Source organism: Drosophila sechellia, chromosome 2L (assembly GCF_004382195.2).
Source record: "Drosophila sechellia strain sech25 chromosome 2L, ASM438219v1, whole genome shotgun sequence".
Taxonomy (NCBI): domain Eukaryota; kingdom Metazoa; phylum Arthropoda; class Insecta; order Diptera; family Drosophilidae; genus Drosophila; species Drosophila sechellia.
This window is the reverse complement of record NC_045949.1, coordinates 6732399-6750241: the sequence shown is the minus strand read 5'-3', so window position 1 is coordinate 6750241 and position 17843 is coordinate 6732399. Positions and strand designations below refer to the sequence as shown.

The 17843-nt window shown below is 45.0% G+C and overlaps 2 protein-coding genes across 2 annotated transcripts; both read right to left on the bottom strand.

The window, feature by feature from the left end:
- Positions 1-2: 2 nt before the first annotated feature.
- LOC6611453 (HEAT repeat-containing protein 1 homolog) lies at positions 3-6692 on the bottom strand. Its single transcript, XM_002035959.2, has 4 exons — positions 5432-6692; positions 5067-5329; positions 1293-5003; positions 3-1228 (listed from the first exon to the last, which is right to left on the bottom strand). The coding sequence occupies exons 1-4, from the start codon at positions 6598-6600 to the stop codon at positions 78-80; spliced, it is 6294 nt and encodes a 2097-aa protein (XP_002035995.1). The 5' UTR covers positions 6601-6692; the 3' UTR covers positions 3-77.
- A 288-nt stretch (positions 6693-6980) lies between these two features.
- Positions 6981-8526, bottom strand: LOC6611452. Its single transcript, XM_002035958.2, has one exon. The coding sequence runs from the start codon at positions 8424-8426 to the stop codon at positions 7197-7199; it is 1230 nt and encodes a 409-aa protein (XP_002035994.1). The 5' UTR covers positions 8427-8526; the 3' UTR covers positions 6981-7196.
- Between the last annotated feature and the right edge of the window lie 9317 nt (positions 8527-17843).

The following is a 17843-nucleotide window of genomic DNA, read 5'->3' as shown; positions in this document are numbered from 1 at the left end:
AATGTAATAATAGATTTCTTTATGACAGTATAATTTTACACAACGTTTTACATTTGGAGAAATCTCTTCTCCCATAATTATAGATACTTTTGCACCGGCTCGCCTAAAATAGTTTCTAACTCTTGCACTGCAGTCCGGGTGTTCTTCTCCACACGCTGGTGCTCGTCCTCCAGGAGCTCAGCGATGAATGGAACTGTCTCCGGCAACAAGGTGGCATAGGATTCACCCAGTTTGCGCGCGATAGCCACACAGCTGTTGAATGCCAGAATCCGCACTTCGGGAGTGGGTGTGCGTGTCTTTAGGAGCACTTGGCTGTTGAGCTGCTTCCACATCACATCGTTGGTGGCCACCGCAAACTGGGCAATGCAGTTACTGAGAACTTGCTGGAGCGACTCATTTCCCAGTACCAGGTCGTTTTCTAATTGGTTGACCAGCGGTGGCATCAACACGTTGAAGCGATGGTCATTGATGAAGTCCTCGTTGCAGTACAAGAACACATGATGCAGAGTGTTCAGTATTGCCATTAACAGGTCCACATCATCTTCCCTTTCCTCGACTTCGAACTCGGGGCGGATTGAGTTGTGCTCCGTCAGCAAGCGCGAAGAGTCTTCCACGAAATCGCTGGCAAATAGCACGAACAAAGATTTTAGAGCTTCGGCGATCCGGTTGGTCAGCAGGAAGTAGGTGAGACGAGTTTCCCGAGAGGTACTCTCCAGTGCCCACTTATGTACCCGAGAGTACATGGGACGGAAACTGGTCTCGGACAACTTTAGGATCCACGTCACAAAGGTCTCGGTTATGGAAGCCTCTACATCCGAAACCAATTGCCTCTGCAATCCTAGTCCACGCACTTGCAGCCGGAAGTTGAGTGCTTGCAGGAATAGCTCGCTTAGGGGATCTTGAACCGGTTGCAATTGAGCGGCTGAATTGTGACGGACGCTCTGCAACAGCAGCTGCTGCATGAGATGTCCTAGCTCGTCGTACGCTTGCTGCTCTAATAGGCTGGAGAACGCCTTGGCGCAACTGGGCACAAGAATGCGCACCTCGACGCCCTGGGCAACTGCACTCCAAACCTCCGCAAGTTTCTGCTTAAGCACCTGTGTGCGTTTATCCTGCAGCAGCAGCTGTGGATTTTCCAGTTGCACAGAAAGGCGCGCCAAGCCTCCGATAATTTCCACCAAGTAGGGTCCCAAGAAAAGCGGCAACGCCTTGAAGAGCTTGTGGAGTGCTACAATGGAGTAGTTGGAACATTAGTTGATAAATATTTCCAAATGGATTTGTTCGGATCTTACCTGTGACAAGGGTGGAACAGACGTAGTCTGGACCTTGTTTAAGCGAGGCCATTTGGTGGACCTGTTCCTTGAGTAACTCAGTCAGTTGAGGAGCGAACTTTGGCAATTGGGCCAAGGCGTGAGCCTTAAGACTTGCACAGATTTCTACGAGGGTCAGCACCACATTGCCGACTACAGCCTTGGGCACGTTTGCACGTCGTTTGGTGATCTTGGTCAAGGTGGCTAAAAGAGAGCGGCACTCCTCGATGTAGTCACGTCCGTGATGGAGGGCCAAAAACTGCAGGGCATGCAACGCAGTCTGTTGAAGCTTCGCCTGCTGCGCACTGTTGGAACTGCCCTCCAGAATACCGTCGATAATCTCTTGCAAAGGAGCAAATAGCACTCCAAAGTGTTCAGCGGGGGATTGCTGGAAGTAATCGCTCGTTGGACTTAGCTTGGTCACCAACAAGTCCATCACCTTAATGCGCACATACACATGATCATGTTTCAGTAGCTCCGTTATCACACTGAGGAAATGTTGCGGTGCCAAAAGACCGATGGCGTTATCCAAGACATCGTGTGCATGGTTAGCTAGCACGCGCCAGAACTTCTCTAGAGACGGCGTTTCGGAGGCTGCTTCCAATGCTCCATTAAGTACGCCCACGTACGCGAGTGTCTTTAGGATAAATTCCTGATAATACGGAAGTAGCTCGCTGGGATCAGGACGCTTCATCTTCTTCTCCCATTCGTTGCAGCTGCTAATTCCAGAAAGGAAGTCCATGATGAGGTACTTATAGTGCCGCAGTTGCTTAAACGTCCGGGTCCGAACATCAAAGAGCTGTTGTTCCGTGATAAGCGCAGAGGAGCCCGAGCCACCCGAAGTACTGCTTTTGGTTGTCGGCAACTTGGCCAGGTAATCCAATAGACGGATGCACGTCTGAATTGCGACCGTCGGATCTTCGAACATCAACGTCAGTTCACGAGCAAAGTCCAGACGCGACTTGTCTGTGGACACCTTTTGCGGAACTTGCTCCAGAATCACTTGAGACTCGAAGATAATGCACAAGAACTGCCAGAGGTGCTTCTTGGGCTCCAGAACTCGGAACAGAGTAGCATACAATGGCAATCTCCGATGGATCGGCACGTCCGTGCAAATATCAGCAAACACCTTAAGCACGGGTATAACCAGCTCATTATGTCCGGTATTCAGAAGCAGAATTGGTATAATCGACTCCACCACATTGTGAATTATATGCAGGCTGAAGGCATCGTCGTGCCGCGCCACCGTGGATCCAACGAACGTAAAGATTTCGACGATCTTGTGTAGAACTTGTTGCGGATACATGCCAGCACAGTGTGTCAGGAAAAGCAGCGCATGCTGCTGGGTCTGCGGATTGCGGGTATTCCTTAAGGATTGCACCACCAACTCGATGCGGAAGCTAGATTCAGGCATAGCCTTAACGAGCTGCACACCGGCCGACTGTGCCGTCTGACAGCAGTGCAGCAAGCTCGAGAGAATCAGCTGCTTGGGATACTCAGCGGCACCATGCTCTTCCATCGCAAGACAGGCCTGTAGAAGTTCGAAGAGCGGTGGTATCAGCAACTCCGCTCCAACCAGCTGTTTCTTGTGCTCCAACAGCTCGAGAAGAGTCATTCCTTCCTTCCAGGATGGGCTGGTCAAATTCAGTTGGGTTGCCTGTACTGATCGTCGTTTGACGGGTTGTTTCTTCTGCACCTTGGTGTTGGCCATCTCCAAGAGGATCGGCACGAGTGGCTGGCAATCCAAACGGCAGCGCTTCAGCAAACGATGGCCAGCCAAGAATATGCTGTCATTGTCCGAATTGGTAGCCGACTCCACTATCAGCTTGATTAGACCAATCTTGTGCTTGGCATGCATTTGCTCAAAGGTCTCCGGCGTGAGGCTGTTTAGCAGGACGCAGGGAAGAGGCTGTAGCTTCTGTTCAAGTTCGACATAGGTGTCATACTGGGCGAAGCTGTCCTCAAACAATTTCCAAGCCAGATCCTTTCGCAGCAACACATTCACCGCAATACGCCCCTCAAACTTCTCTATTACCGACTTGTAGATTTCACTATGTGGCCATGGCAGCTGTTTTATATGCTGGTTGTCTTCTCCCGCAGTTATCTTCTTCAGGGAGTCAAGAGCCAGCGGCAGCAAATCGTTTAAGAAATTCTCATCGTTGACGTGCTTCAGGGCCGCAAGCAAAGACGCCGTACAAATGGGAGACTGCTCCGGATCGGCGGTCAAAGCCAAAATAGATCGTTTCAGTTTTGACAGCACAAGTCTTTCCTTGGCAGTGGCCTTCTCTGGCTCCAGAATGGTGTATAGAATCAGGGCATATTGTTCGTGATCCATACTCAACTCACTCTTCCGCTGCAGCAACGAACGCACCAATTGCTCCACATGGCTCACCAGCTTGCGATTACTGATTAACTGCAGAGTGTTAATGGCTTGCACTCGCAGAGTTTGCAAAGGAGATCCACAGGCGTTGGCCACCCGCAGCACATGAACCAGGCTGCAGTCTATTTGGGATTTCGGGTTGGACAGAACTGCTTCCAGAATAATGAATCCTTGCAACCGGAACACGGCATAGTCAGAGTCTCGAGGCCACAGTTCTGGCAGTCGCTCGAACACATAGAAGTTTGATAGCACATCCAATCTGTCTTGAGCTTCAGGCAGGATTAGTTGCAAACTTTGCTGCAGGGCTCGTGTCCACTCCTGACGCTCTGGCTGATCAGCTTTTTCCGAAAACACTTGGGCGCATATTACTTCCAGCAGGCGCAGACAGAGGCGAAGCTCATCGGTCATCTGATTCCAAGGAGTGGAAGCTAGAGCTGTCCATTTGGTGTTCTTAACCAAAGTCAATAGGAAATCCACATACAATTGTAGAGGAGCACAATTCTGTGTGTTTTGACTACCGTTGACGACACGGAACTGGAGGCGCCGGCTATAAAGCCCGATTTTCTCCAACATGTGAAGGCTTTCCCGAGGTTGTAGTTCCCTCTTGGCGTAGGCAGTCAGCAGGAGTAACAGGTGCGTCAGCTGGGAGGCTTTCTGAATGTACGACTCACCGCCATGATCTTCTACGCTTTGGAGCAACGCACGTTCCTGACTACTCAGTTCCTGATTGCTGCTCGCTATGATGTCCAGGAAGTGTTGACGGTGCTCGCCGACATTAAAGTCGCTGAATTTGTTGCTCACTTTAAGATCTGCCAAAAACGGAACTTTACTGACAAAATCACTGTCAAGTATAATAAGCAGAGCCTTGTGCTGGTGTTCAGCTATTGCTTCGCCAGGAAAGAGAAGCGGCATCAGCGCTAATAGCACCAAATTTGTGTCATAGCTTCCGCTCACCAGGGCAGAGGTCAAGTGACGAACAGCGAGGGGAACCACAGGTTGCCATTCCTCATCCTTTTCGGACTGAGCACGATACAGCAGACGACATAGGGTTTGAGCCAGAGGCAACGGACCCAACATCTCGGCGAGCTCCTCGGTAGGCAATGATAGCATGGTTGAGACCACAGCACCGCTATCATCATTTATCCTATCGGGGAGACATTCTTGCAAAAGCTTAACGCTTCTCTCCCGCTTTTTAGACACATTCAAATTCTGGAGTAGTTTCTGGACAGCACTAAGTCGCCAGTCAGCGCTGTAGTGATAGAGTTTTTCGTATGCGTGCTTCGCTTTTTCATCAGTAGTGTTGAGACGGAAGCCTTAGAACGAATAAAACATATTAAATATAATAAAAATATAAATATTATTATTTTTTTACTTACCCAAGGCCATTTTTAAAGCCTTGTGGCGATTGCTTGTGGAGGATTTGGAACTCAAGGCCTCTTTAACGCTCAGATCAAAAGCTTCTGGATAGCGTCTCTCCAGTTTCTCGAGGTAAGTGGAATACCAGGTTTGGAAGGTGGTCTTTTCCGTCTCGATCTCATCATCCGAATCAATTACGATGGTATCGTCATCGTCGTTTGAGTTGGTTTCCATGGGCTCTGGTGCATCGATCGCAATATCTACATATGTATCCAAAAAGCAACTGAAATGGGTAAAGTATATATGTTAATTAAATCGGAGCAGTTGAAATCGTTTTAAATTTAAGTGTATAAATACTTTTTTTATTACTTTCGATAGTACTCACTTGATCAGTTGCTGAGCAGTCGGCTTTGGCATTGGCACCTCTGACAGGAGGTTGTCCAAGAACAGTTTGCATGAGCTGGAAGAGGCGTCATCCTCCCGAATGGCGGCCACTGCGCCCGCCATGAGTGGCATGCAGATAGACTGGATGGCGATGTTACCCTTGGCCAGTGAGGTCAGAGTGGAGATGAGCCACTTCTTTCCAACCAGATTGAGTATGGTTTCCGACTTAAAGTGCGGTAGTGCGGCCTGCTGTTTGCCATAGATACAGACAAGCAGGAGCAGCGACTCACTGTAAAGCCTCTCAAACGGGCAGTTGGCCACGCGTTCCAGAAGGGCGTTGCACACCTTGCTCTTGAGTTTGGTGCGGGAAACAAGCTGAGCAACGATCACATAGGCGGCTGCCATAAAGTCGATGTTATCGGAAACCAGCCCACGAAGCAGCGACTCTAGAATAGTGGTGATGTGCCAGTCCTGCAGTGGTTTCGCCAATTGCAGGGCGCCAACTACGACGGTGGCATAGAAGTTGATCTGGGCTTGTAGTTGGTGTGCTCGAGGACCCAGTTCCTTGACCGCCTTCTGGGTACTTTGGCAGATGAAGCCGAGGAAGGCGGGATTGCTGGCGGCTCTGTTAATAATAGTAGTCTTGGCCAGCGGAACGCCAGGACGCTGCAACGGGCGCAGCCAGTACCAGTCTCCATCCGATGACCGGAGCCTCATGGTCTTAAGGATCTGGACAAATATCATAGTCTCGTGATAGGGCAGAATCAGGGCCATAACTTCTCTCCGGTTATACTCGTGAACCTGGAATCGTCGCAACAACCATTCGAAGGCCATGTGTGCGGGTCGGAGCAGAAGGTACGGCGAAAGCAGGCGCAAAAACTTGGCAATGGCCGCGTCCAGCATCTTGTTAATCTCCGGCAGCTCCACGGATCGCTCCAGCGTCAATGTGGCCTCATCGAACAACGTCAGCTGGAACTCCTTGAAGGCCGGATTAAAGTCGGTCAGCTCCTGCAGTCCCGTCAACCCGATCTCATAGATGGACCGCCGCTCCTTGGTGGCCGCCTCCTTGGGATCGAAGAGTATGGAGGCGCGACTTCGTGCGTCTGCCAAAGTCACCGACGACTGCGGCGCAGCCAATTTCTGCAGCTGCTGTGCCAACGCAGTACTCATCTTGGATGGTCGTTTCTTCCTTTTTTCTCAAGTTAATTAAAGGTAAAAAAGGAGAACAATAAACGTGTGGCAACCGCACTCCACACGTGTTTTGTTGGTGTGGCCAGAGATCTCTTGGATCTACAAGTAGGCGCATGGCAAAAACCGCGCATTGACGTTAGCAAAGACACAAACCGGTGTATACCACAGCTGATTTTAAACATTTTGTGTTTGAATTTATTTATAAGTGCAATCAACAATAATAATAAAATATTTACCATGATATTTTTAAGCCTAAGATATTAAGGCTGCCTTTGAAGACTGTCATAATGATATATAATAACAAATTCGTACACGTTAGAAAACAGGAATCACTTTCCCCCAATTATAATTATAACAACTAAAGTTTTAAAAATGATTTATATATTTTGCATGTGTAAAAAATACTTAATCTCGCAGAGGTACAGAATTCCGACAAACCTTACATGAAACGATTTAAAAACATATATAAGAATGTACGTGATGAAATGGATCTTAATGCGATGGACATAATACGGAATTAATGAGATTTAAAAAAATCGAATACTAATCGTAATAGTTAAAAGCCTATGATAAAGCTAAAAGCAGAGCCGCTTGAGCGAGTTTTTCCTTGTGATTTTCGGATCACGGCTCTGGGCACGTTGTGGCGGCGTCAGTCGCTCCCGTGGCATCATCAGTTTGGATGGTGTGTCCAGCTCCGTGACCAGGCAACGCTCGCCGGGATGCGACTTGGACAGACAGTTGACGCAGAACCGGAACTGGCAGATGACACTGGTGCATTCGGCGAAGTTGTATGGCGGTCCTTGCGGTGAACTCTTGACCTCGTCAAGATCCAGGGACAGGAAGCGTTTGAGAGGCGGACCCGTCATGCAGGGGAATGTGCTATGTGGAATAGGCAGAGTCTGCGACAATAGGTTTTCGCCACCCTTGGCTGCCTCGCTTATGAAAACCCGGCTGCCTCGTCCGCATCGAGGACACTTGACGCGCTGCGTCTGCTCGCGCAGAACCCTTCCGGCATCCACGTCCATCAGGTGGATACTCGAGTTGCCCGAGTCCATTAGCGAGGCGGCGCTGTTGGCCAGGCTGCTATGGTTCGAGGTCTGCAATGGCACTGTGTGGTTTGCCTTGGGCACATGGCTGCACCGCTTGGGCACGTGAGGATTCTCTTTGGTAAGGTTCAACTTGAGTCGGTGGTTCTGCAGGCGCTCCAAGTCGCGCTGGCTGCGATAAACGGCCTGCTTCCAGGCCGGCGACACCTTGGTCATCACGTCCAGCGTGTGGGCACCCACATGACGCAGTATGCACTCCAGTGCCGGAAGCTCTTGCGCCAGCTTGGCCACTATGTCCAGCTTTTCGACACCTCCGTAAAAGCGATTCTTGGGCGGTTCTTCTATGTGGGGGAAAAGCAGCTTCTTGGACTTCTTGGGGCTACTGTGTGGCGATTGAAAGTGTTTTTTGCGCCGCTTGGGCAGACTATGCTCATCCTGCAGACGCGGAGTCATAGAGAAAGGCTCCTCCTCCGCGGAAATTTTCTTTTGGGGCTGTGTTCTGGGATAGGGCTTGCCCCAGTGAAGGTCCTGCTCCTGGTGGCTACTGGGCGTGTTCAGCCCCCAAAAGAATGTAGTGGTATTCGATGCATTGCGACAATTTTCGCCCTCAGCGTCCTCCAACAAAAATGGCGTCTCCGCGGTGGAATTGTGCAGGGCCAGGAAGGATGTGTAGCCGGACTCGTTCATCTCCGACTCGAAGGACGATCCGCGGCTGGGGCTCTTCTTGCGCAACGCCGCGCGCCGATAATAGGCGCTCATCTTGACCGAATTTTAAACTTTCGAATTGTTATGCTTTTCGCATCGGTTGATTGTTTTTGGGTACGGATTAGTGTGACCGCCCCTATAAAATACCAACTGGCTACTAAATACATACCAGTTTATTGTCGGGTCAACTCAGAATGCTACGTATCGCGATGCCAACCATCTGGAATATATTTTCGTGAATGCTTGCCAAGCTATTTAACCTTGTGGATTAAAAAATGACACTTAATCGGATTGTCGAAATCTGACAGTTATTCGTAGACTCCTATAAGCAACTTCAGGCATTCATAAACATGTCTCTAAAAGTTCAAACTGTACAAGATTTTGGGTTCTGGAAAATGATAGCGAGTGTGTACACACTTTCATGTTAGCGAGTACACACTCCAAAGTTAGCGAAGACGCACTTGCGACTAATGCTCTCGAAAAAAGAAGCAAAATAAAGAAAAATAGTGATGATGTATAAATCAGTTAATTAAGTTAAATACACTAAGAGCTCGACCTCAAATTAATTATATTTTCTTGCCTTAGGCCATAAGTATAAAATATATGGCATCTTTTGCATACCTACATATATACTGAGCTTATTGATTTAATTCCAATTCGAAAATTGAAAACATTTTTTTAAATATGGAAATAAGTAGTAGTTTAAAAACATTTACATTAAAAAAATGAAATTCCGTTTAACATCTTATAAATATATTAAAAGTGTACTTTATCTGGCTTACTTTAAAAACATTGGTAAAATTATGTTGTTAAGCTTATAAAAATACTTTCGATTATCTGACATATGGTACTTTTTAAATTTCTTCGACTATAACAAAAAGATTTTAATTGAAGTATTTTAAGTATATCTATATCTATTAAAATTGAAATCATTACAAATTATTTTATGATTCTGTTCCCTGTTTGGCCCAATCAAAATTCGGCAGTCAGCATAATCTGGCCTTGGCCATCATCAGTGTCATCAAATTAACGAAAATCCCTCAATAATTTATCATTTGTTCTCCCTGACTCGTCCTTAGATTTTTCCAGTTGCCGTGTCCTTTGTGCCACTGACAAATTTGCCAGCTCAAGTTTTTTGTGCAAATCATGACGGGGCATAGATTTGGGATTCATGTGAAAGTCTTCCTTCGCCGCTAGGTGGATAGTTTCGTCAGCTGTCCATATAGCCTGCCAGGAGAAGCCCCATGACCCACCACCTAACCACCACTGGCTACCCCATGCCCATGCTCATGCCCATTCCCATTCCAAGGACCATTTGCAACCGCCCGACGACTTCATCCACTTGCTGGGGAAGATGAGAGGTCGAGAATCTGTTGTGGTTGCCGGGGGAAAATCAATGAATGATATTTCCTTTATGAGGCTCAATTATTTGCTGCGGGGATTTGCTATTCTTCCCCGGATTCTGTCATCTGGTTCGTGCCTCATTGTCCTTCTAAATGCTTTGGCAAAATATTTTGGGTATTTGCGCTGCCTTTTGTCGGCCAGCAGCTCCTGCGTTAATAATTTATGAATACTTGCTCGTTTATTGTTTTGCATTATTTATGGTTTTATTATTTGTCGATTTGCTGCCACCGAAAGGGGCGTGGCGGTGGGCAAAGATTTTGTTTTGATTTTAATTAAATCGACCGACAGACGCACATCGGCTTAATTTAAAGTCATTTGACTGTCCTAATCTCTTTTCCACTGACCGTTTGCCCATCTTTTTTTTTGGGGGGCGTGGATTTGGCAGCATATTAATTGTCGTCGTGGCTTTGGGATTAATCTGTGGTTCATTGGTTCGGTCCTGGGAAGTCGGGGTTACCCGAATGAGTCGAACTATGGGTATTTTCTTAGGTGTTAAGATATAGGAGATAACTGCAATGATATTGAAAGTCTTATATAAAATATTACAAGATTTGCTAGAAATAATATGTTCTTAGTTGAATTATGAAGTAATGCTCTTGCACTGACCCATAAATATGGTTTTTAAAAATAAGTCTCAGCTCATTTCCTTGACTTTACTTTAAGGACTAACAATACTTGCTGTACAAATCCCGACTATCCCATTCCAGGAACCTATTTGCCTTGTCCTGCTTCGAGAATGCTAACTAACCTTCACCCCCAAACTACTGTCAACAGAACACTATCCTTATGGCTGAAGGGAAATCCTTGAGGCAAGGCAAATCCACGTCCAAAAGGTCGCGACATATGTATCGCATATATGCATACATATGTTTTGATGTGGAGCTATGTTTGCACGGATATTGATATGCGGCTGATTAATTTGAGTTCACGCACCAGAACGACCCGGAATGATGACAAATGGGGGAAAGGAAGGGCAGCTCCTGTCAATATTTGCACTCAATCCGTACATATGCTCTAATTATTATCCTTTTGGCAGTGGGCAGTGCCCTGTTTGGCATTATGTCGCTGCACGCACACCCATTCCACTCCACTGGTGCTTTAACCCATGACAGCCCGATCAAACATGGGTCGGTCGCTCGAATCAACTAATTATGGTAATTTACCGCGGAATGTCAACAAATATTTTGTAACCGGTTATTTTATCGCACGGCCGCGACTCACGTAAGTCCTTTGCCCAAGGAAGGAAGTCACCCATACACACCGGACACACTGCAACTGGAACTGGAGGTGGAGCTGGAATTGGAGCTGGAGCTGGGCAGGATGGCATTGCGAGTTGTCGTGGCTTGGAGCTGGACGGGGGCAGTCCTTGGCAGTCGGAGCATTTGACAAACGATGTTTACCGCGGTGGGAGGCCATCCTGGGTGTCCTTGCGGCCACACGAAGTCGTCGGATTATTTTTAACCAAACGAACGGACAACCTCAAATGGCTGTGCAAGCAAAGTAACCCGAACTGGAACTCAAACTGGAACGGAACCCAATTCGCTTGATTGTGTTTGATTTCTGCGGTGGGTTACTCATATACTCATTCCTGCTACCCTGGGAAAGCAAGGTATGTCTGTCTGTACACCAAGATAACTGACAAACTAGATAATATTTGTATTAAATCAAATAAATATAATTTTAACAATATGTATCAGAAATTCTTAAGGAATTAATAGAAAGCATATCCTTTAAAATTCTTATTTGTATTGTAATCTTTTATAGGTTTGTGAACTTGTTGAATTCAAGTTGTTAATGGATGCAAGTTCCCTAATTTTGAAATAATTCTAAGAATATCTTCATGTCACGGTTACCATATTTCTTATATTCTTATATTTCAAGTTGCTACTTTCTAGGGTATCTCCACGTTCGCACTTTCGATACAAGTGGGCAACTATTTGCTCTGTTTTATGATGGCCCACTGCGTGGTAATTCATTTTTAGTCAATAAATCGCTTGGTTACCCGTGCTTTTTTGTCCTTTTACCTGGGAGTGGCTAAAGGAAAACAAAAATTAAACTGATTACCGGGCCAAAGATGAGAGCCAGAGGAGCATTATTAATTTGATGGTAATAAGGAAATAATCGCACTCATTTATCATTTTAATGTTTTCGCATTTCACGATGTGGGCGCGCCAGAAGTCGGAGCAGTTAAGTCTGCCAGATAAAATTTAATCATTACTGCGATCTATGAATTGCATTAAAATAGGATAGAAAATCCTAAAGCGTTGCTCTCAATTAATTGCAAGAAATATTAAAAAAATATATATCTATCAATCAGCGAAAATGTATTAGGAAATTAAAAATGTTATAGATAAAATGGAACTGCTCCTTTTTTGGGTAACTTGATACATTGCAGTATCAGCAGGCAATTTGCGAAATTTGATTGATTCGCCAATTGCGATTTTGTTGTATTTTAAAAACAAAACCATCCATCCCAGATACTTTTTTTTTTCAATGCGCCACGTGCATTGCACATGACAAATGGCTGAACTCAGATGTGCAAATCTTAAAACGCTTTATTTGCACTTGTCAATTAGCAGATTACATTACAGAATAAAGTAAGTACTTCTTTTCTAGTTACATAAATGCTCTTGACTTGTATTAATTTATTTTTGTGTTTTCTTTAATTTAAATGCTTTCTCTGCATTTTTCTAAATTCGAGTTGGGTAACTTGACACCCTGGCCACTACAATTTGTCAAAGAAGCAATTGGCAAGACAAGGGTCCTGGGTGGAGAAGGGTTAAGAGTCAGCCGTCTGAAGATCCCACAACTGGAAAACACGAACAGCCCACTTGCATCCGTGTGAATTAATCATGGGGCAGCTATTTCAGTTTAGGTGGAAAAATGCGAAAAGTACACGGAAAAACGGCTTCAATTTGAATAATAATATGACGAAAGGGCCGGGCCAAAAAGGGTTGACAGCCAGGTGCTGGTGGGTGTCTGGGTCACCACATTGGGGTGTCACTGTCACCCGGTTCATTTCGCATTCACAACATGCTCAAGGCATCGCGGCTCCATTGCCAATTTCATTTAGCGGCATCATTTCAACTCGTGCCTTTGTCATTTTTTCTCAATTCCAGTCCGTTTCTTTTTTTTTTTAGGTTTTTCCTTTGCGATTTTTCTTCGCCACTGATGGAAAACAAGATAAATGATTTGAAAGTTGACTTTTCATTTCGTATATAAGCCGGAACGTGCCGCGCACAGCTCACTTCACCCCTTCCATTTGGCCACCTGGAACTCAGCCTCTGGCTAACCGAAGTCGAATAAACGAATGGAATCTAATTGTTTTCTATTAACGAGCCTCGATTTGTTCCATGACTTTTACACATTCGACTGATCAAAATATCACACACTGTTGTTTGCCAGCTCACCCCTCCGGTTCCGAGTGATTTCAATGCCCATTCCGAGTCCTCCCTTCGAGGTTGTGGCCCCCACCCACCTCTATTTGGACATATGTTGCTCTGCTCGGTGCGATGATGTATGGCCCTCGCTTGTCGCCGCTGATTATGGTGGCTACAAATGCTGCGGACCATGAAGTGGTTGCTGGTGATGGTGAGACCCGGACCTGGACTTGGCTGGTGGCTGGCATGTGACTCCATAAACACTGTTTGCATATAGGATGAAATTCAATATTAATTGGACGAAACCCCAATGAGAGCTGCTGCGTGCTAAGTGGTCATAAGTAGGCAAAACATCGAGGTTTTTGTACGGGATATATAACATTTCATTAGTCAAAAGACACTACATTGAGATTACATTTAATATACTCTAATTAAAGTTTAATACGTATATTATTTTTGAGTATTTGCGTTGTAGTCAGAACCTTATGTCTAGATAAACACTATATCACTCGTATCACTCGAACTTAGCTTAATTGACAAAAGGCTTTCGACCAGCATGTCCCTGTAACCAGATATCATAATCGCTAAATCGAGGATGATTACATCATGGATGATATCCGTCCCATCGCTTGATTGCCCGCCTGCCTGTCCGACTGATAGACGCCCTAAAGGGTCTCACCTTAACACCTCCTTAGGGTCACACACTACACTCCGGCCGGACAGATATTCCCATGGATATGATAGCATGGTGGTGGCACTACCACTAGCACTCCTAGCTTTCTCCTCTTTTTTATCCATTTAATCAATTAAGTCATCAGCGCAATATTTGTATTTGTATTACCATTGTTTTCCTCTATTCAGTTACTTCCTGGCAGCGGTTCTACGTGGTTGATAATGATGGTGGTGGATGGGTGGTTCCCATTCCCCTATTGACTTTCCTATGACATCCGAGCGATTGTCACACTATCTTACCAATGCCCGATTCACAGTCCCTTTGTTTTTTGTCTGAGCTGATCACGTGTCTTAGGTTACTTGAGTTGAATCATCGAGACACTTAATTAAGACGAAACGCCGCTGTTTTATTATTGGTATAGTAAATACTCCATAAATTCACTAATGAAAACACTTAACGACACACGTCACAAAAAAACAATGCGGGAATTCGGTTTTTATTTACCCAATATTGGGGATTGGGATTGTACCCTCGATTACTTATAATCATAATCAGTCAGCTAAAGGTACTCAATCGTACTTAAGGTTTATGGGATAACTATTAGAACTTCCTAAATATTAAAGTCGAAAATTCTGCGGGAGTGATAACTGGTACTTGAAATGAATTTGTTGTGCAATCATTGTTCTACGTAAGAAGTGAATCCTTGAGGATGAAATTCAAGTGACATAAAACATGACAATTGGACCAACTAAGAGTTTTCCAACTTTTCTTGGAATGTTACGTGGGCCAATCTGAAATTGTTGAGAAAGAGGCGAAAAGTTGGAGGGTCCTGCGTGGAAATCCTTTCACTTAATTGTGCGACATAAATTAAAATGCCATTTTCAAGGAACACGCTCATTAAAGGGACTTTTCCTTGGTTTTCAATTAAAAGTTTGGAAGCTTACTTTCCTCAGAGTTCAAAATGATTTGGTAAATTCTGCATTTTCCCCTTGCCAGTTGGCAGTCTGGGAATCATATTTTCTTTTGTTGCCACAGCAATTTATGTTTGTGCTCGCAATTAGAAATCTGTGTTCCGACAACATGCAACTGCAAGCCATGTAAGTTGCAAGTTGCACATGGCCCCTTGATGCACTCAAACACTCTGTGTGCCCCAACCATCTGGGCATAATTCTTAATGTTTTGCTTTCAATTTGCTGGGACTACTTAGGCAGCTCTTCGGCTGACCAAACTAATTTGCATATTCATTGTCAAGGAGGGCCCAGATGGAAACTTACTTGCCGAACTGCAGCTCGAAATAAAACAAATGGCACAATTCTGACAGGGCTCCAAGGATGGATACAATCTTGCATCGATTACCAAAGACCTCAACTGGACCACAGATGGTGTAAATTGGATTGGTAGTAGGCTCTTGAGCCATCTTTGGTTTTTCTGTTTGTTTCTTGGGTCCAGCTTATTCGATTGCCAAGTTGACTTGATGGCTTGTGTAAACAAGACTGTCGTTTATACTATAATTAAATGAATGGCAAGGTAAGAAAGCTGTCTTGAATATTTTAAAGAATATTTAATTGAAAACCAAGGCCAATTACTTATTCTCTATCCCAGATCAAGTTTTAAACCCTTTCGCCCCGTTTCAGTAGCAATCCCGTTGAAATCAATGTTAAATAAATTATGTACAACTATTTAGCAATAAATTAATCTTCATAAATCACAAATCAACAACAGGGACGACAACCTGGCGACTGTCAGGTGAATGGATAGATGGGATGAGCAGGAGCAGTAGCGGCGTTCCATGAACTACATTAAATTAGAAACGAGGAGGCGTCGTCAAGATTCCGTATAATGACAAAAGCAATTAATTTTGCGTGTGCCTGTGCCCGGGCAGCTGCCAAGGTGTTCCACAGGAGTGGAACAGGAGTATAAACCCTTTGCCGCCCAAGCCCAAGCCCCGATTACGTTCACAAATCGCTACAAGTCCCTCCACCCTCGAACCCCCTGGACAGACAATCAAAATTCCGCAGGATGTAGCAGCACCCCATTCGAAAGCTTTGCAATTAATTATGCGAATCTGACGAATCTTCTTCCCAGGCGGGGCCAACTCTTCGACTTGGCTCACACAGATACGCACGCACACATGGAGTCGCTGTTTGCCAGTTTGCCGTCAACTGGCTGGCACCCATGATTTACATGGCTGCCTCCGCCGTCTGAATGTTTCCACGTGGAATGGGATATGGAACGGGCCATACGTCTCTGCGCCTGTGGTAACCAAATGGAGGGTTGGGGTGGGCTTGGGTGTGAAGTAAATGCAAATTTAAAGGCGTGAATAAGCCAGCGGCAAACGGAGGAACTCTAATTGTAGACAACCCCCGTAATTATCCGCTATGGAAAAGCCATTAATGGTATTAGAGGGATTTCGGTGCGGCTTATGGGCCAAAGGTGTTGCGATTCGGATATCCTTGACATTAATGGAGTGGACAAGTGTATGGAAATTGACTTAGCAGGGGGCTTAAATAGTATATATGTTCAATATTATTCAGTATTTAGCATAAATAAAATTATGTTACAGGAGTTATGCATATAAACTTAGCTAGCTCAGGTTTATTGTATCTTTATTATCTTTTTTTTTATAATATTTTTCCTGTTTTATTTTTCGGCCTAAGCCCCCCCATCTCAGCTCATCCAGCTTTATGGCCGTTTCACAGGCTGGGAAACATAAACACTTGAGGATATGGCAGTGAAACTGGATTCAGTTGGAAGAGGTGGCTAAATGGGCCACACCCCGCTGCTAATTTGGCGTGGAGGAACCCAAAAGTGTTTTGGACCCACTTAATGGTTTGTTTTCGGTTGACAACTTTTCGTCTGGTTGCGCTGCAGCCTTTTGGAGAGCACTTTCCATTTGTTTGGCTTGTGGTCGGCCCATGATGAGCTGGAAATGGAGAACTCAGGGGAAAATGGAGCTAACAACTAATTTAAAGCAATTATGTAAAAAGTTTTCACTCGAGTTTCGGCAGGCGCATTCAAAGTTTTGGTCGCCACTAATGTCCGTTCGTAAATTTTAATTGGGAATAGTTTTAATTAAATTTGTCAAATTATGACGGAAAATTCAATTAGTACTTGGCCATGTTTTTTGTCAATTTCAGCTCAAATGTTATTCGTTTCTACCAATTTGGAAGAGGAGTGTTGGTGTGTAAAACATTTTAGTGATCAAGCCCCTTTGTTAAGAAAGAATTCCCACTGCGTATGCTTCAAATCTCATTGGTATTTATGCACTTGCTCAAAAATAATAACTTATCATAATAAGAGTTGGCAAAAGAGATTCTCGGAAATGATTTCATGGGAATTTCCTCGGACTGCTACTCCATTTTTACGACACGTGCCTGCGCACGCACTTTGATTAGGTGAAGCCAAGTCAAGCTACCCCATCTGGAGTAACCCTCTATAAGGAAATTACCACTTGTCACTGCCAGGGCCACCACCAGCTACCACCACCCAGTTCCTCGGCGAAACCCACCAATATCAGATTCCAGACTGCATAAACTGGAAAAGGACTACCAAAGGACTGAAGGACTCGTCCACTTGACGCGTGCGGATTGTGGGAAGTCCTGCGAGTGTCAAATTTTTATGGCTCTGTTTGATTTCTGGCCGGCATAACGCCGCTAATGGAAGGCACTTGTTCAACCCGTCGCAATTAACGAGATTTCCAGCTTCGGGATATGGATCTACGAATCCTACGACAATATTTGCCAAAGGTTAACATGTGTACCGGCAAGTGCAGCGTCATCCTAAAGTGTGAGAAAAATATCAAAGATACATAGTGTTTTTTACATTTTGGGAGATGCATTTTATGCAGTTGCATACATACAAGAATACTTAGAAGATTTGAATTAACAAATAAATATATTTAGAAAAAGTACTGGTATAAGATTTTTAGAAGGGCAACTTATGTATTTGATCCAAATCGTGTTTGTTCATTTGATTAAATATTTATTTACTGCTAGAACTATACCTAACTTTGTA